The sequence below is a fragment of the Rhodnius prolixus genome, unplaced genomic scaffold (assembly GCF_049639745.1).
Source record: "Rhodnius prolixus isolate KJV_2025 unplaced genomic scaffold, Rpr scaffold_11, whole genome shotgun sequence".
In the NCBI taxonomy this organism is placed as follows: Eukaryota; Metazoa; Arthropoda; class Insecta; order Hemiptera; family Reduviidae; genus Rhodnius; species Rhodnius prolixus.
Window position 1 is genome coordinate 2,170,114 of NW_027411625.1, and position 21,107 is coordinate 2,191,220.

The following is a 21,107-nucleotide window of genomic DNA, read 5'->3' on the forward strand; positions in this document are numbered from 1 at the left end:
TTATTAGGTAGCCGAGCGGTTAGTGGCGAGATCTTCGAAGCAAATATGTATTGTGGTACTGGGTTCGATTCCCGGTTTTAGGCCTTGGATTTTATTTAATGGTTAATAAAAAGAAATTTACAGTAAAGTATGTTTGCTAGTCGCCTCCGTCCACGACACCTAATTGGTAGTTGTTACTGAAAAAAATAAGCGATTACTTTACTTTTTTACTTTACTTTATTTAGATTAATGTATGATCAAACTGAACCTATATTCAAAATTGTTTGAAAATTGAAGTAAAAAGTTGTGCGAATGACTGCGGTAAATAGAAATTGAGTGGAGAATCACATTGATATGCTTTCATTAAAACTTTATAATTTTAGATGACACATTTTTTTTTTTTTTTTTTAACAGATGACGTAATAAAATAGTGCGATGTGCAGGTGTTTGTATTTACCTAATTTCTTATTCATAACAACACAATCAGAGGTTACAGTTAGTGTGCGTGGTTGTTCGTAGCACGAGCGACTGCTATGGAGTCTATAGAAGATGTAAGTACACTCGTTAGTTACTGTCCAGCCTTTAACTTGCACTGACTTCCTCTTGTAAAGAAATATCCTGATCATGCCAGTTTATTCGACAAGATGTACAAGGAGTATATACACTTTACTGACAATGGGGATGGCTCAGTGTTGGCGGTTGCCGATTTTATTTATTTTTTAATTTTTTTCATTTCTATTTTTTCAATATTGAAAAACATTGGAACAGTGTCACGGCGATCCATGCAATTAGCTGCCGAGACCCGGACAAAAATTTTAATTGTACTAGGAACTGTTGGCCATTTTCGTATCTAGTCTACGGCATCGTAGTATAAGAACATTGTGCAACAATTACATCATTCTTTCATGAGGAAGAAATACTTCCTTCCAGTGGGGGGGAAAAAAAAACCTTTAAACTTAACTAAAACGTCCCAAAACATAGTTTTAGTATAAAAATAGTGCAAAAATCTTTTTGGTACTGATTTCTAATTCACACCCAAAAATACATAGAAAAATGATTAATTGTAGCCAAGTCAAATTAGTATTTAACGTCAGAATGGAAGATAATAGGCAATAAACTTGTATAAATTGTACTTTAATGCCAAGCATGCATTATACACATTAGGTCGGCTGGTTTTGGTTGTAGTAGTTCAGAAAATAGGGAAAAATACAAAATCTTCATCAGTTTTGCTGGAATTTCCATAATTTCTGTTTCTAACATTGTACTTTAATGCCAACCGTATATTATACACATTAGGTCGGCTGGTTTTGGTTGTAGTAGTTCAGAAAATAGGGAAAAATACAAAATCTTCATCAGTTTTGCTGGAATTTCCAAAATTTCTGTTTCTAACATTGTACTTTAATGCCAACCGTATATTATACACATTAGGTCGGCTGGTTTTGGATCTAGTAGTTCAGAAAATAGGGAAAAATACAAAATCTTCATCAGTTTTGCTGGAATTTCCATAATTTCTGTTTCTAACATTGTACTTTAATGCCAACCGGATATTATACACATTAGGTCGGCTGGTTTTGGTTGTAGTAGTTCAGAAAATAGGGAAAAATACAAAATCTTCATCAGTTTTGCTGGAATTTCCATAATTTCTGTTTCTAACATTGTACTTTAATGCCAACCGTATATTATACACATTAGGTCGGCTGGTTTTGAATCCAGTAGTTCAGAAAACAGGGAAAAATACAAAATCTTCATCAGTTTTGCTGGAATTTCCATAATTTCTGTTTCTAACATTGTACTTTAATGCCAACCGTATATACACATTAGGTCGGCTGGTTTTGGTTATAGTAGTTCAGAAAATAGGGAAAAATACAAAATCTTCTTCAGTTTTGCTGGAATTTCCATAATTTCTGTTTCTAACATTGTACTTTAATGCCAACCGTATATTATACACATTAGGTCGGCTGGTTTTGGATCCAGTAGTTCAGAAAACAGGGAAAAATACAAAATCTTCATCAGTTTTGCTGGAATTTCCATAATTTCTGTTTCTAACATTGTACTTTAATGCCAACCGTATATTATACACATTTGGTCGGCTGGTTTTGGTTGTAGTAGTTCAGAAAACAGGGAAAAATACAAAATCTTCATCAGTTTTGCTGGAATTTCCATAATTTCTGTTTCTAACGTACTTTAATGCCAACCGTATATTATACACATTAGGTCGGCTGGTTTTGGATCCAGTAGTTCAGAAAACAGGGAAAAATACAAAATCTTCATCAGTTTTGCTGGAATTTTCATAATTTCTGTTTCTAACATTGTACTTTAATGCCAACCTATATTATACACGTTAGGTCGGCTGGTTTTGGTTGTAGTAGTTCAGAAAACAGGGAAAAATACAAAATCTTCATCAGTTTTGCTGAAATTTCCATAATTTCTGTTTCTAACATTGTACTTTAATGCCAACCGTATATTATACACGTTAGGTCGGCTGGTTTTGGTTGTAGTAGTTCAGAAAACAGGGAAAAATACAAAATCTTCATTAGTTTTGCTGGAATTTCCATAATTTCTGTTTCTAACATTGTACTTTAATGCCAACCGTATATTATACACATTAGGTCGGCTGGTTTTGGTTGTAGTAGTTCAGAAAATAGGGAAAAATACAAAATCTTCATCAGTTTTGCTGGAATTTCCATAATTTCTGTTTCAAACATTGTACTTTAATGCCAACCGTATATTATACACATTAGGTCGGCTGGTTTTGGTTGTAGTAGTTCAGAAAATAGGGAAAAATACAAAATCTTCATCAGTTTTGCTGGAATTTCCAAAATTTCTGTTTCTAACATTGTACTTTAATGCCAACCGTATATTATACACATTAGGTCGGCTGGTTTTGGTTGTAGTAGTTCAGAAAATAGGGAAAAATACAAAATCTTCATCAGTTTTGCTGGAATTTCCAAAATTTCTGTTTCTAACATTGTACTTTAATGCCAACCGTATATTATACACATTAGGTCGGCTGGTTTTGGTTGTAGTAGTCAGAAAATAGGGAAAAATACAAAATCTTCATCAGTTTTGCTGGAATTTCCATAATTTCTGTTTCTAACATTGTACTTTAATGCCAACCGTATATTATACACATTAGGTCGGCTGGTTTTGGTTGTAGTAGTTCAGAAAATAGGGAAAAATACAAAATCTTCATCAGTTTTGCTGGAATTTCCAAAATTTCTGTTTCTAACATTGTACTTTAATGCCAACCGTATATTATACACATTAGGTCGGCTGGTTTTGGTTGTAGTAGTCAGAAAATAGGGAAAAATACAAAATCTTCATCAGTTTTGCTGGAATTTCCAAAATTTCTGTTTCTAACATTGTACTTTAATGCCAACCGTATATTATACATATTAGGTCGGCTGGTTTTGGTTGTAGTAGTTCAGAAAATAGGGAAAAATACAAAATCTTCATCAGTTTTGCTGGAATTTCCAAAATTTCTGTTTCTAACATTGTACTTTAATGCCAACCGTATATTATACACATTAGGTCGGCTGGTTTTGGTTGTAGTAGTTCAGAAAATAGGGAAAAATACAAAATCTTCATCAGTTTTGCTGGAATTTCCAAAATTTCTGTTTCTAACATTGTACTTTAATGCCAACCGTATATTATACACATTAGGTCGGCTGGTTTTGGTTGTAGTAGTCAGAAAATAGGGAAAAATACAAAATCTTCATCAGTTTTGCTGGAATTTCCATAATTTCTGTTTCTAACATTGTACTTTAATGCCAACCGTATATTATACACATTAGGTCGGCTGGTTTTGGTTGTAGTAGTTCAGAAAATAGGGAAAAATACAAAATCTTCATCAGTTTTGCTGGAATTTCCATAATTTCTGTTTCTAACATTGTACTTTAATGCCAACCGTATATTATACACATTAGGTCGGCTGGTTTTGAATCCAGTAGTTCAGAAAACAGGGAAAAATACAAAATCTTCATCAGTTTTGCTGGAATTTCCATAATTTCTGTTTCTAACATTGTACTTTAATGCCAACCGTATATACACATTAGGTCGGCTGGTTTTGGTTATAGTAGTTCAGAAAATAGGGAAAAATACAAAATCTTCTTCAGTTTTGCTGGAATTTCCATAATTTCTGTTTCTAACATTGTACTTTAATGCCAACCGTATATTATACACATTAGGTCGGCTGGTTTTGGATCCAGTAGTTCAGAAAACAGGGAAAAATACAAAATCTTCATCAGTTTTGCTGGAATTTTCATAATTTCTGTTTCTAACATTGTACTTTAATGCCAACCTATATTATACACGTTAGGTCGGCTGGTTTTGGTTGTAGTAGTTCAGAAAACAGGGAAAAATACAAAATCTTCATCAGTTTTGCTGAAATTTCCATAATTTCTGTTTCTAACATTGTACTTTAATGCCAACCGTATATTATACACGTTAGGTCGGCTGGTTTTGGTTGTAGTAGTTCAGAAAACAGGGAAAAATACAAAATCTTCATTAGTTTTGCTGGAATTTCCATAATTTCTGTTTCTAACATTGTACTTTAATGCCAACCGTATATTATACACATTAGGTCGGCTGGTTTTGGTTGTAGTAGTTCAGAAAATAGGGAAAAATACAAAATCTTCATCAGTTTTGCTGGAATTTCCATAATTTCTGTTTCAAACATTGTACTTTAATGCCAACCGTATATTATACACATTAGGTCGGCTGGTTTTGCTTGTAGTAGTTCAGAAAATAGGGAAAAATACAAAATCTTCATCAGTTTTGCTGGAATTTCCAAAATTTCTGTTTCTAACATTGTACTTTAATGCCAACCGTATATTATACACATTAGGTCGGCTGGTTTTGGTTGTAGTAGTTCAGAAAATAGGGAAAAATACAAAATCTTCATCAGTTTTGCTGGAATTTCCAAAATTTCTGTTTCTAACATTGTACTTTAATGCCAACCGTATATTATACACATTAGGTCGGCTGGTTTTGGTTGTAGTAGTCAGAAAATAGGGAAAAATACAAAATCTTCATCAGTTTTGCTGGAATTTCCATAATTTCTGTTTCTAACATTGTACTTTAATGCCAACCGTATATTATACACATTAGGTCGGCTGGTTTTGGTTGTAGTAGTTCAGAAAATAGGGAAAAATACAAAATCTTCATCAGTTTTGCTGGAATTTCCAAAATTTCTGTTTCTAACATTGTACTTTAATGCCAACCGTATATTATACACATTAGGTCGGCTGGTTTTGGTTGTAGTAGTCAGAAAATAGGGAAAAATACAAAATCTTCATCAGTTTTGCTGGAATTTCCAAAATTTCTGTTTCTAACATTGTACTTTAATGCCAACCGTATATTATACACATTAGGTCGGCTGGTTTTGGTTGTAGTAGTTCAGAAAATAGGGAAAAATACAAAATCTTCATCAGTTTTGCTGGAATTTCCAAAATTTCTGTTTCTAACATTGTACTTTAATGCCAACCGTATATTATACACATTAGGTCGGCTGGTTTTGGTTGTAGTAGTTCAGAAAATAGGGAAAAATACAAAATCTTCATCAGTTTTGCTGGAATTTCCAAAATTTCTGTTTCTAACATTGTACTTTAATGCCAACCGTATATTATACACATTAGGTCGGCTGGTTTTGGTTGTAGTAGTCAGAAAATAGGGAAAAATACAAAATCTTCATCAGTTTTGCTGGAATTTCCAAAATTTCTGTTTCTAACATTGTACTTTAATGCCAACCGTATATTATACATATTAGGTCGGCTGGTTTTGGTTGTAGTAGTTCAGAAAATAGGGAAAAATACAAAATCTTCATCAGTTTTGCTGGAATTTCCAAAATTTCTGTTTCTAACATTGTACTTTAATGCCAACCGTATATTATACACATTAGGTCGGCTGGTTTTGGTTGTAGTAGTTCAGAAAATAGGGAAAAATACAAAATCTTCATCAGTTTTGCTGGAATTTCCAAAATTTCTGTTTCTAACATTGTACTTTAATGCCAACCGTATATTATACACATTAGGTCGGCTGGTTTTGGTTGTAGTAGTCAGAAAATAGGGAAAAATACAAAATCTTCATCAGTTTTGCTGGAATTTCCATAATTTCTGTTTCTAACATTGTACTTTAATGCCAACCGTATATTATACACATTAGGTCGGCTGGTTTTGGTTGTAGTAGTTCAGAAAATAGGGGAAAAATACAAAATCTTCATCAGTTTTGCTGGAATTTCCATAATTTCTGTTTCTAACATTGTACTTTAATGCCAACCGTATATTATACACATTAGGTCGGCTGGTTTTGAATCCAGTAGTTCAGAAAACAGGGAAAAATACAAAATCTTCATCAGTTTTGCTGGAATTTCCATAATTTCTGTTTCTAACATTGTACTTTAATGCCAATCGTATATACACATTAGGTCGGCTGGTTTTGGTTATAGTAGTTCAGAAAATAGGGAAAAATACAAAATCTTCTTCAGTTTTGCTGGAATTTCCATAATTTCTGTTTCTAACATTGTACTTTAATGCCAACCGTATATTATACACATTAGGTCGGCTGGTTTTGGATCCAGTAGTTCAGAAAACAGGGAAAAATACAAAATCTTCATCAGTTTTGCTGGAATTTCCATAATTTCTGTTTCTAACATTGTACTTTAATGCCAACCGTATATTATACACATTAGGTCGGCTGGTTTTGGATCCAGTAGTTCAGAAAACAGGGAAAAATACAAAATCTTCATCAGTTTTGCTGGAATTTCCATAATTTCTGTTTCTAACATTGTACTTTAATGCCAACCGTATATTATACACATTTGGTCGGCTGGTTTTGGTTGTAGTAGTTCAGAAAACAGGGAAAAATACAAAATCTTCATCAGTTTTGCTGGAATTTCCATAATTTCTGTTTCTAACGTACTTTAATGCCAACCGTATATTATACACATTAGGTCGGCTGGTTTTGGATCCAGTAGTTCAGAAAACAGGGAAAAATACAAAATCTTCATCAGTTTTGCTGGAATTTTCATAATTTCTGTTTCTAACATTGTACTTTAATGCCAACCTATATTATACACGTTAGGTCGGCTGGTTTTGGTTGTAGTAGTTCAGAAAACAGGGAAAAATACAAAATCTTCATCAGTTTTGCTGAAATTTCCATAATTTCTGTTTCTAACATTGTACTTTAATGCCAACCGTATATTATACACGTTAGGTCGGCTGGTTTTGGTTGTAGTAGTTCAGAAAACAGGGAAAAATACAAAATCTTCATTAGTTTTGCTGGAATTTCCATAATTTCTGTTTCTAACATTGTACTTTAATGCCAACCGTATATTATACACATTAGGTCGGCTGGTTTTGGTTGTAGTAGTTCAGAAAATAGGGAAAAATACAAAATCTTCATCAGTTTTGCTGGAATTTCCATAATTTCTGTTTCAAACATTGTACTTTAATGCCAACCGTATATTATACACATTAGGTCGGCTGGTTTTGGTTGTAGTAGTTCAGAAAATAGGGAAAAATACAAAATCTTCATCAGTTTTGCTGGAATTTCCAAAATTTCTGTTTCTAACATTGTACTTTAATGCCAACCGTATATTATACACATTAGGTCGGCTGGTTTTGGTTGTAGTAGTTCAGAAAATAGGGAAAAATACAAAATCTTCATCAGTTTTGCTGGAATTTCCAAAATTTCTGTTTCTAACATTGTACTTTAATGCCAACCGTATATTATACACATTAGGTCGGCTGGTTTTGGTTGTAGTAGTCAGAAAATAGGGAAAAATACAAAATCTTCATCAGTTTTGCTGGAATTTCCATAATTTCTGTTTCTAACATTGTACTTTAATGCCAACCGTATATTATACACATTAGGTCGGCTGGTTTTGGTTGTAGTAGTTCAGAAAATAGGGAAAAATACAAAATCTTCATCAGTTTTGCTGGAATTTCCAAAATTTCTGTTTCTAACATTGTACTTTAATGCCAACCGTATATTATACACATTAGGTCGGCTGGTTTTGGTTGTAGTAGTCAGAAAATAGGGAAAAATACAAAATCTTCATCAGTTTTGCTGGAATTTCCAAAATTTCTGTTTCTAACATTGTACTTTAATGCCAACCGTATATTATACACATTAGGTCGGCTGGTTTTGGTTGTAGTAGTTCAGAAAATAGGGAAAAATACAAAATCTTCATCAGTTTTGCTGGAATTTCCAAAATTTCTGTTTCTAACATTGTACTTTAATGCCAACCGTATATTATACACATTAGGTCGGCTGGTTTTGGTTGTAGTAGTTCAGAAAATAGGGAAAAATACAAAATCTTCATCAGTTTTGCTGGAATTTCCAAAATTTCTGTTTCTAACATTGTACTTTAATGCCAACCGTATATTATACACATTAGGTCGGCTGGTTTTGGTTGTAGTAGTCAGAAAATAGGGAAAAATACAAAATCTTCATCAGTTTTGCTGGAATTTCCATAATTTCTGTTTCTAACATTGTACTTTAATGCCAACCGTATATTATACACATTAGGTCGGCTGGTTTTGGTTGTAGTAGTTCAGAGAATAGGGAAAAATACAAAATCTTCATCAGTTTTGCTGGAATTTCCATAATTTCTGTTTCTAACATTGTACTTTAATGCCAACCGTATATTATACATATTAGGTCGGCTGGTTTTGGATCCAGTAGTTCAGAAAATAGGGAAAAATACAAAATCTTCATCAGTTTTGCTGGAATTTCCAAAATTTCTGTTTCTAACATTGTACTTTAATGCCAACCGTATATTATACACATTAGGTCGGCTGGTTTTGGTTGTAGTAGTTCAGAAAATAGGGAAAAATACAAAATCTTTATCAGTTTTGCTGGAATTTCCAAAATTTCTGTTTCTAACATTGTACTTTAATGCCAACCGTATATTATACACATTAGGTCGGCTGGTTTTGGTTGTAGTAGTCAGAAAATAGGGAAAAATACAAAATCTTCATCAGTATTGCTGGAATTTCCATAATTTCTGTTTCTAACATTGTACTTTAATGCCAACCGTATATTATACACATTAGGTCGGCTGGTTTTGGTTGTAGTAGTTCAGAAAATAGGGAAAAATACAAAATCTTCATCAGTTTTGCTGGAATTTCCATAATTTCTGTTTCTAACATTGTACTTTAATGCCAACCGTATATTATACACATTAGGTCGGCTGGTTTTGAATCCAGTAGTTCAGAAAACAGGGAAAAATACAAAATCTTCATCAGTTTTGCTGGAATTTCCATAATTTCTGTTTCTAACATTGTACTTTAATGCCAACCGTATATACACATTAGGTCGGCTGGTTTTGGTTATAGTAGTTCAGAAAATAGGGAAAAATACAAAATCTTCTTCAGTTTTGCTGGAATTTCCATAATTTCTGTTTCTAACATTGTACTTTAATGCCAACCGTATATTATACACATTAGGTCGGCTGGTTTTGGATCCAGTAGTTCAGAAAACAGGGAAAAATACAAAATCTTCATCAGTTTTGTTGGAATTTCCATAATTTCTGTTTCTAACATTGTACTTTAATGCCAACCGTATATTATACACATTAGGTCGGCTGGTTTTGGATCCAGTAGTTCAGAAAACAGGGAAAAATACAAAATCTTCATCAGTTTTGCTGGAATTTCCATAATTTCTGTTTCTAACATTGTACTTTAATGCCAACCGTATATTATACACATTTGGTCGGCTGGTTTTGGTTGTAGTAGTTCAGAGAACAGGGAAAAATACAAAATCTTCATCAGTTTTGCTGGAATTTCCATAATTTCTGTTTCTAACGTACTTTAATGCCAACCGTATATTATACACATTAGGTCGGCTGGTTTTGGATCCAGTAGTTCAGAAAACAGGGAAAAATACAAAATCTTCATCAGTTTTGCTGGAATTTTCATAATTTCTGTTTCTAACATTGTACTTTAATGCCAACCGTATATTATACACGTTAGGTCGGCTGGTTTTGGTTGTAGTAGTTCAGAAAACAGGGAAAAATACAAAATCTTCATTAGTTTTGCTGAAATTTCCATAATTTCTGTTTCTAACATTGTACTTTAATGCCAACCGTATATTATACACGTTAGGTCGGCTGGTTTTGGTTGTAGTAGTTCAGAAAACAGGGAAAAATACAAAATCTTCATTAGTTTTGCTGGAATTTCCATAATTTCTGTTTCTAACATTGTACTTTAATGCCAACCGTATATTATACACATTAGGTCGGCTGGTTTTGGTTGTAGTAGTTCAGAAAATAGGGAAAAATACAAAATCTTCATCAGTTTTGCTGGAATTTCCATAATTTCTGTTTCTAACATTGTACTTTAATGCCAACCGTATATTATACACATTAGGTCGGCTGGTTTTGGTTGTAGTAGTTCAGAAAACAGGGAAAAATACAAAATCTTCATCAGTTTTGCTGAAATTTCCATAATTTCTGTTTCTAACATTGTACTTTAATGCCAACCGTATATTATACACGTTAGGTCGGCTGGTTTTGGTTGTAGTAGTTCAGAAAACAGGGAAAAATACAAAATCTTCATTAGTTTTGCTGGAATTTCCATAATTTCTGTTTCTAACATTGTACTTTAATGCCAACCGTATATTATACACATTAGGTCGGCTGGTTTTGGTTGTAGTAGTTCAGAAAATAGGGAAAAATGCAAAATTTTCATTAGTTTTGCTTGAGTTTCCATATAAAATAAAAAAGTAGTAAATAAATTTTTTGATGTCCCCCTGAATCCCAAAATGTTAAAACATTGTTAGTGTGTAAACATTTCAACTGAAAAATGAAAATTGTCAGAAAGCTCGAAACAACGTAGCGCCTAAACGCGTGAACCGATTTTCATGAATGAGGTATCATTCGATTTGGAATTTCATGTAGATGTGCCTTTTAGGGGTCTCGACGCTATGAACAATGTTATACTTATCATTTTAAACTGTAAGCTTTTTATAAGAAGATAGTGAATGAGTAGGATAAATTTTGGAGATTTTAAATTCTTTCAAATTTCAAACGTTTATATTTTTTTTCCTATTGTTCAGATTTCAATGAATTCTTTACCGAAGTGTAGAGAAAAGTTAGCTCTATAAGTGATGTGAATTGCATTGTTTTAGATGCAATAGATAATAAGAAATAGAAGGTTAAATTTAGGTTGTTTTCAATTTCTTTCAAATTTCAAACGTTTATATCTCTCTTCGTATTGTTCAATATTTCAATGTATTCTTTACTAAATTCCCTATAAGGGCAGGCGTATGTTAAAAGAGTTCTAATAAGCGTCTTGTAGAGTAGTAAAATTAGGAGTATGATGAATATATGAATTGGTAGTCGAGAATTTTAGTATTAGAAAGTCTTTTGAGTTGTCACATCAGATTTTAAAAAAATATATATTTCCTGTGATAACTCGAATTTGAAAACTACACGAATTCTTCTTCTTATGTTTGATAAACAACTATCTGTGTTGTCGATTGCACTTCTAGTTGGTGTGTGTTTCAACAGAACTTTGTATACAGGTTCTCTTGCTGATATTGTACGATAAATTTACACTTTTAGAAGTCAACATCAAGTTCGGGCGAGGATAAGGATTTCGGCGAAAAGGATGCTATCCTGATGATCGATCAGAGGCAGGATGATAAGAGCAGAATCCCCTTCACACGAACCATCAAGTCAAATGACTCCGATAAAGGCAAGTGTACTTATCACCCGTAATGTCTACAATTGTTATACAAATTTAATAGAAATTTTTTTAGCCAAAATAAACCATATACAGGGTGATCCATTTAAAACGCACCAATCGCTAATTACTTTTTAGGAAAGCGGAAATCTGGGAAAAACCCATTAAATAAACTATGTTTTTTTTTTGGTCTAGTTTTCAAATATTTCATCCCTGAAGCTGTATCTTCATTTTTGGTGAAGTTACAGCCGAGAAATTGATCGGGGTTTCATGAGGACCACTGGTTTTGATAATGATTATGAAAACTACATAGTGCGTTGTACAAATTAAGCGATGACGAATATATTCGTCAAACCCAGAGTATGTTTGATATGAAATTGGGTCGCTGCCATTAACCCGAGTAGGTTGCAACACTACAGGACTGGTATTTATGCACATGAATCCCTGACCAGATGATAAAATACAAACAATTATGCAGGGAAATATCTTGGCAGGTTAGTAGCCCACGACTCAGCAATTTGGATGATCGCTAAATCTTGAACCCCGCACATAAACCAAAAAAATAGCTCCTCCTCTTGAATACAGGTAAATAGGGAACAAAAGGATCCTCATCCCGTTTTTTATTACCAAGCGCGCCACTTACTGCACAGTCTAGCCTAACACAATATATGAATTTGTTATTGATTCAGTGATGACTAATAAAAGACAAGGATACATTTACGAAGACTAATTCATACTATATCTTCCATGAGTCCTTTTTATTTGGAGATGGCCTCAAAATATTCCAAACTTCTTGCAGTTTACGAATATATTTTAGTTTTAACTAAAAATTGCAAAATTAACTGCCAACGGTCACTACTGAGAAAACGCATGACGAATAAACTCGTCATAACACAAAATTTTACACTTTTTTCATGACGAATATCTTCGTCATAAACACTTAACTGGTTAAAGTGAGAGTACTGTATTTTGTATTGTTATGCCAACCGTAAAACATTAGTAAAAAATTCAAGGTGGAAATATTTCAAAAATTTGAAGAAAAACGGTGCTCAGTATTTTGAAATGTTCTTGAAAACGACTTCTACGATTTACTTTAAATTTGAAATACTCATTACAAATATGTAAATTTAAAAACATAAATGCACATAAATCCTTTTTAATATTGAATACGTGATAATTCCATAGATTAATATGGCACTGTAGAATAAAGCACTACATCCCCCTTTGCACTCAACTGCTTTCAATAGAATTATTTCGTGAAAACGATTTTAAATAAACATTTTAGAACTACTTTGTGAGCAATAAGCATAAAACAGTAAAAATTAATTCACTAACGTGTCACTTTCGCTGGGCTAATTTTTGTAATAAAGCTTATTGTCGAGTTCTATGGTTTAAACCTTAACCAGTTTTCAAATTTGAAGTTAATGCGATTTTTTCGTTTTTAAGTTATGCTCACACGCACTACACAGACAGATACATAACTGGAAAAGATGGCGTCCCGTAAAAAAGATTATATTTTTCTTTCTGCTTTAAAAGAATTTTTGTATCGGACAAAAACAGAAGCCCAATACTACGGCAACGTATACTGAATTCAGTTTGTGCCTTGAATGAATCTTATAAGCATATAAAGCAACTATTAGTAAGAAAAAATGAAGCTTTAAGAGCTGCAGTTAAACAGCTAAATCGTAAGTCTGAAATTAATTTTTTTTTAATGAAGTATTACAAAAAAACCTTAGGTTATAGTATTAAATACATAAATGAAACATTTTTCAAAGCTGTAATATCTTCAAAACAAAAATTTAAAAATATCAATGTGAATAGATTAAAGACTCATCCAAATTGAAAAGTAGGGATGTCCAAAAAAGGGTCCCCTATTTGAGGTCGCGAAAAATTACCTTGGGGGGGGTAAAAATTGTAAATAAATTTAATTGAATACAAGTATATATCATTAACAAACTTTTTTGAGAAAAATATTAGTTACTAAAATGTGAAATTTTTATTAAATTCTGGACAGATTACTTATATTTTTAGAACGAAGACTTCAAAGAGTAGAGGTTTGGTTTTACAACGTCAGAGTGGCCCATTTTGTGAGTTTAATTATTATTTTCCCACATACTAGACTTAAAAGACAAGCAATGACTGAACGTGCGAAACTGCTTTACAAACTACTTTTGACGACGCTCCAAATTACTTATTGAACTCAAACGCTTAATATACAACACTAAACTCATGGAGTTACGGACTAGAGCTGTGGGGTTCAGCCAAATCTACAAAACATTTCAGTCAAAATTCCTCCGACAGATAGCTGACGCTCCTTTCTACGGTGACTAACCTCACTCTTCACAACTACCTCAACATTCCCTTCATAGCACCAACTCGCCAAGACTAAATACCAAAAACTTCCATACTACTCTCTCGACTAGCTCTAATCCTCTAGTAATGTCTCTCGCTTCCTCTGACATCCCTAATACTCCTCGCCAATGGAATCACCAGTGGCCCCGCGATTTCCTTGTAGTCTTAAGACCTAAACGCCATTATTCTCCTCACATTCTCCTCTCTCCAATAGAGAGTGCTACCGCTGGGTAGCTTCTCTCCTCCTGCTCTCCTCCCGCACCAGTTCATCACTCTCTCCATATTTACTTATTGTATACAATGTCTACAGATTGTAAATTACAAAATAAATTTTAAAAAAAATTATTATTTTGGTGTAAAATATCGTCTCAAGTTAAAGACGATATCATCCATATCACCCATTTGTGAGTTTAATTATTATTTTGGGGTAAAATATCGTCTTTAACTTGGTATTTATGATAAATGGACTGCTTTTAAAGTTACGAATTTTAATGTCTCTCATGAATAAGTGGCTAAAAGCTGGGAACAGAATTAAAGCAAAAAACGAGTGTGTGAAGGGACAAATGACGAGAAAATCGCTTGGATTTCGGTTGCTTTAACTTCCCACACAGACCACAATACGTTTGGAAGATTTTCTGCTTCTACAGAGTCGAGACATAAAGAAGTAAAAACAAATAAACGAGTTTTTAAGTTTAACAATGAGTTTGTAAAATATGGTTTTGCATATACTGAAGATGTTGAACTAAAAAACTAGATGCCTTATGTGCGTCGCATTTTAGGTCAGCAATGCTACCTCAATGACCAATGCGGGGTCGCACTGTTAAAATGTTTGAATACCATTGGTGTCCTAGATATGTGTAAATATACGGCCTCTGGTCAGGGTTACTGGCCCGAGGAGTACTAAAAAGAGGGGGGGAAAAATGTAAAAACCACTTTTTTGGACTTAATGGAACTTAAAACGAATCAAAAATTTGACAAGATCACAACCCTTCCTTTCACTCAGAATATCTAAGAAAATATCTACTCAGAAAAAGTAAAAAAATTGGCCAAAATCCATGTCCTAAACACTGTGCCAATCACCTTGTTACGTAGATAATGGTATTTTTATTATGTAATTTTTAAAATACATAATAATTTACGCGTCAATTATATTAAATTGATATAATTCTGTTTTAGACTATAAGAAATCAGCATGCGATAGAGAAAGGACTAGAATGAGAGATATGAACCGAGCTTTTGACCGACTCAGAAGTCGATTACCTGTGTCCAAAACACCTGGCAAGAAATTGTCTAAAATAGAAACACTGAGGTAGCTATTTTATCATTTAAACCCCACTGGGGTTTTTGGATAATAAAAACAAGTGAAGTCTATTTTTTCAAGCAAGCTTTGCACCCAATTACCAAATTAGATATCGTTGACGATAGCGATTAGCAAACATACTTTATAATTAATTCTTTTATTAAACATTAAGTAAAAAGAACCAATGCGTCCAACTACCAAATTAGGTATCGTTGACGATAGCGATTAGCAAACATACTTTATAATTAATTCTTTTATTAAACATTAAGTAAAAAGTACCAATGCGTCCAACTACCAAATTAGGTATCGTTGACGGTAGCGACTAGCAAACATACTTTATAATTAATTCTTTTATTAAACATTAAGTAAAAAGTACCAATGCGTCCAACTACCAAATTAGGTATCGTTGACGGTAGCGACTAGCAAACATACTTTATAATTAATTCTTTTATTAAACATTAAGTAAAAAGTACCAATGCGTCCAACTACCAAATTAGGTATCGTTGACGGTAGCGACTAGCAAACATACTTTATAATTAATTCTTTTATTAAACATTAAGTAAAAAGTACCAATGCGTCCAACTACCAAATTAGGTATCGTTGACGGTAGCGACTAGCAAACATACTTTATAATTAATTCTTTTATTAAACATTAAGTAAAAAGTACCAATGCGTCCAACTACCAAATTAGGTATCGTTGACGGTAGCGACTAGCAAACATACTTTATAATTAATTCTTTTATTAAACATTAAGTAAAAAGTACCAATGCGTCCAACTACCAAATTAGGTATCGTTGACGGTAGCGACTAGCAAACATACTTTATAATTAATTCTTTTATTAAACATTAAGTAAAAAGTACCAATGCGTCCAACTACCAAATTAGGTATCGTTGACGGTAGCGACTAGCAAACATACTTTATAATTAATTCTTTTATTAAACATTAAGTAAAAGTACCAATGCGTCCAACTACTAAATTAGGTATCGTTGACGGTAGCGACTAGCAAACATACTTTATAATTAATTCTTTTATTAAACATTAAGTAAAAAGTACCAATGCGTCCAACTACCAAATTAGGTATCGTTGAAGGTAGCGACTAGCAAACATACTTTATAATTAATTCTTTTATTAAACATTAAGTAAAAAGTACCATGCGTCCAACTACCAAATTAGGTATCGTTGACGATAGCGACTAGCAAACATACTTTATAATTAATTCTTTTATTAAACATTAAGTAAAAAGTACCAATGCGTCCAACTACCAAATTAGGTATCGTGGACGGTAGCGACTAGCAAACATACTTTATAATTAATTCTTTTATTAAACATTAAGTAAAAAGCACCAATGCGTCCAACTACCAAATTAGGTATCGTTGACGATAGCGATTAGCAAACATACTTTATAATTAATTCTTTTATTAAACATTAAGTAAAAAGTACCAATGCGTCCAACTACCAAATTAGGTATCGTTGACGGTAGCGACTAGCAAACATACTTTATAATTAATTCTTTTATTAAACATTAAGTAAAAAGCACCAATGCGTCCAACTACCAAATTAGGTATCGTTGACGATAGCGATTAGCAAACATACTTTATAATTAATTCTTTTATTAAACATTAAGTAAAAAGTACCAATGCGTCCAACTACCAAATTAGGTATCGTTGACGGTAGCGACTAGCAAACATACTTTATAATTAATTCTTTTATTAAACATTAAATAAAAAGTACCAATGCGTCCAACTACCAAATTAGGTATCGTTGACGGTAGCGACTAGCAAACATACTTTATAATTAATTCTTTTATTAAACATTAAGTAAAAAGCACCAATGCGTCCAACTACCAAATTAGGTATCGTTGACGATAGCGATTAGCAAACATACTTTATAATTAATTCTTTTATTAAACATTAAGTAAAAAGTACCAATGCGTCCAACTACCAAATTAGGTATCGTTGACGGTAGCGACTAGCAAACATACTTTATAATTAATTCTTTTATTAAACATTAAGTAAAAAGCACCAATGCGTCCAACTACCAAATTAGGTATCGTTGACGATAGCGATTAGCAAACATACTTTATAATTAATTCTTTTATTAAACATTAAGTAAAAAGTACCAATGCGTCCAACTACCAAATTAGGTATCGTTGACGGTAGCGACTAGCAAACATACTTTATAATTAATTCTTTTATTAAACATTAAATAAAAAGTACCAATGCGTCCAACTACCAAATTAGGTATCGTTGACGGTAGCGACTAGCAAACATACTTTACAATTAATTCTTGAACTAAACATTATTAAATAAAAGAAAACCAAGGCTTAAACTGTGAATCGAACCCAGTACGAGCTGGGTTCGATTCACTATCGTACTACCATACATCTTAGCATTGTGGGCCTAGCCTCTGACCGCTCGGCTACTATGGCGTCTTTAAAAAAATAAGGTAACTGAAAAAACACACAAAATTTCTTTATTCCCTGCATTCTTATCCTACTCATCTTAACCTTTCTAATTAGCACTGTTATGAAGGTTACAATGTTTTGTACATTTCATTTATTTATTTACTTTTTGTAGATATTTTTATTGAAATAAAGATTTATTCTGTTCTAAAACAAACTTTCTATTTCTACAAAATTGTTTCAAAAACGCGTTTAGCATCTTACAATGCAAATATTTATCAATTCATCTGTCGAAATGAAAACCATTATTTTTTGTAACGAATCCCAGAAAATATTCATTTTTATTTATATCAGTAACTGATCCGCTTATTTCAGACTTGCCATAAAATACATCCAAGATTTGCAGGCAAGCTTGCTGGAGAGCGATCCCGAAACTGCTGAACAGGGCATATGGATCATGCAACCCTGCAACACACATTATAGCCAGCAAGTGTACCAAAGCAGCTACAATAATGACTATTTTAATTAATATATTACAGGCTATGACGCAATCTGGAGGGGGTTCAGGAGTTGAATTCCCCCCACGAAAGTATGTGAAAACAAAAAATTCAAATAATAGGCTCTATATTTTATATAAACGTATACTACATAAATTATTTAGGAAATTCCAGTTCCAAGATAAGATTAAACGCCTTTATTCTCATTGTGAAAGTATTTTTGTCTGAAAACAATGTCTAGTCTGCATTCTAAGCACAAATAACCTCAAAATTAGACTAAGTTTAGGTTAGATTCTGCGAGGATTGGCCAGTCATGATTTGACTATTTATTGTGGCAACCTCTACAATTACCCAATGGTGCACCCTTCTAGTCCTTCACTTGTGAATCGATGTGCGGCGCGATGTCTCTGAAAAGCAAAAGCCTGCGGAAGGCAGTTTGCCAGGCCTGGAGACCTCCTTTAGGTACTCTCTGAGTAAGCTAAGCCATTTAAGGCAAAGAAAAATACTCGTAGCTTTGGTGGGTGTAAGCATTAGTAAAATTTACCGGAGTAAACTTTTGTAAATACTATGGAATTATACTTCTCAAGGCCAGAGGTCATTCGCTCTGTTATAAGTCTCTTGTATACTGAATAATCACATGCATGGACCTGTCAATGGACAGTTTTTTGTAGGTTAGTCAGAAAGAAGAAGAAAAAATGGATACACAACATAATATAGAATATTTCTTTTTAGTGTGAGTATATGGCTGAGAGTTCGAAACTTCTCAAAACATAAACTCGTGGCTCTAAGCTTTAATTTAGGAGTCTCCTCCAAATTCACAAGCATATCAAATAAACAGAGCTGCCCCAACTAGAGGTTGTCATAACAAATCGTCGAAGTCACAGTAGTATATAGATTGGCCACGGAATCTAATCTAAATTTAGTTTAATTTTGAGATTAGAGAATTTGTATTTAGAATGCAAACAAGACATTGTTTTCGAGGCAAAAAATGCTTTCAGATTAAGAATAAAGCCATTTAATCTTATCTTAGAACTAGAATTTCTTATGTAGAATAATTTATGAAGTCCAGGTTATTTTATTTTTATTTGAAAATTATTATTCGTTCACATATTTTCGCGGGAGGAATTCAACTTTATGTAAAATAAATACTAATAATAAAATTAATATAAGGGAAGGGATTAGCTATGCGGTTAGCGTATTGAAGTTCCAGGCGGAGGGCCCGGGTTTGAATCCAGTTGCTGACCCATAGATTTTCTCTTTCTAGGAGCTTCTTACAGCTCACTGTCCTAAAATGAACGTTGCTGTCTGTAACGAGGAGGCCGGCAGTGCACTGAAAAAAGCTCCGGGCGCCAATTACCTTAGATGTTGACGCGCCTTAAATCATAAAAAAAAAAAAAAAAAATTAAAATGATAATCTTAGTTCCTAGCAAAATTTTTGGATGTTTAGATACGTACTGAGAGGGGCTATAAAGCCCAGCGATTAAAATTATGTTACTTATCAATTTGATTTTACAAAATATTAATTATCTTGCAGTATATTGCTTAAAACAGAAAGAAATGATAGAAAATTACATTCTGAAAACTTTTTGTACATATTGATATTATTTATATATTTTTTTACTTAGTGCGTTTTTTCTTTTAAATATTGTAAATAATTTTGAGTAATTTAACGAATCCCACTCAGAAAGAAAAAAAAACTATTTTCAGTTAAAGAGATTTTTTGAATACAACTGAATTTTCCATTCTTTTGTAATTGTATATCTTAATTGAAATTGTTAATTATACTTTATTTTCATCAACATTTGGCTTTAAGATACTTCTGTAATAGTTCAAACATTAAAAGAAGAATATAAAAATACCGAAATATGAAGTGCTCTTTCAGTTATTTTTTTTTTTTTTTTGTACACCAATTAATTCACTACGTTTCGACTCATCTGGGTAATTGTCTAGAGTGTCTATAATGCAGTAAAATTTTGTGAAAGTTCTTAAAACTATCGCTGTTCAAAAAAAAAAAACAAAAACATTATAAATCAAGTAAAACTTGGTGAAAAAGATAAGCCAAAAATAAAATTGACCATTGGAAATCTGGCAATAGTTTACTTCATGTATGAGCAACTTATTGAGAATAAAAAAAGACATTGTTAATAATATTAAATAATTATAATATTAAATTGACAATAAATGACAATATTAAACAATTATAAGTTTTTTACTTTTTTCTTTAACCTTTCAAATCTATAAGATTTTAAACATTAGCAACTATCGACTGGTTACTCCTACAGATTTCTCTAAAAACTTAAAAATAAGGGTTATAAAGATTGAAACTATCAGAAATAATTCATCTAATCTTTATTTTTAATAACTTTTAGAGCCAATAGCAATTGTACAAAATTAGTAGCTGACAAAAACAAAATTAATTCTTACTAGGAAATTATGAACTTGTTTACTGTTTTATTTTTCACTAACTGTCTAACAAAATTTATTCTGTGTACAGAATTTTCATACTCCTCTGTGAAGAAAACCCGTGTTGAAGTTAATAAATAAAAAATTATGGTTCAACTGTCAAAAAAAACCCACAAGGAATCTACAATAAATATTTAGAATAATTAAGATCTCTGAAAAATGAAATGTGCATACGAAGCTTATCAAATACAGTCGACTCTCGATAAATCGAAATCCAAGGGACTACAAGAAAAATTCGAATTATCGAGATTTCGAATTATCAAGAAGGGGGAAAAAAATCGAATTATTAAGAGTTTTTATTATGTATATACAGTGACTCCCATTAATATTGGGACAGTACATACAGAAGTTAAAAATTGACGAAAATTAAAAGTGGCACCCATTTATTCAAATTTTTATAAATTCATTTCATTTTATAATTACTATT

General features: G+C 32.4%; 1 protein-coding gene across 1 annotated transcript; it reads left to right on the forward strand.

The window, feature by feature from the left end:
- Positions 1-409: 409 nt before the first annotated feature.
- sage (salivary gland-expressed bHLH) lies at positions 410-20,415 on the forward strand. Its single transcript, XM_074138484.1, has 4 exons — positions 410-530; positions 11,546-11,678; positions 15,195-15,327; positions 18,096-20,415. The coding sequence occupies exons 1-4, from the start codon at positions 513-515 to the stop codon at positions 18,247-18,249; spliced, it is 438 nt and encodes a 145-aa protein (XP_073994585.1). The 5' UTR covers positions 410-512; the 3' UTR covers positions 18,250-20,415.
- Positions 20,416-21,107: the final 692 nt, after the last annotated feature.

Bases quoted from the DNA above. Each gene is read 5' to 3' on its own strand.
- sage (XM_074138484.1), top strand. The intron at 11,679-15,194 runs GCAAGTGTACTT...ATTCTGTTTTAG, and splicing joins GTCAAATGACTCCGATAAAG to ACTATAAGAAATCAGCATGC. The intron at 15,328-18,095 runs GTAGCTATTTTA...CGCTTATTTCAG, and splicing joins TCTAAAATAGAAACACTGAG to ACTTGCCATAAAATACATCC.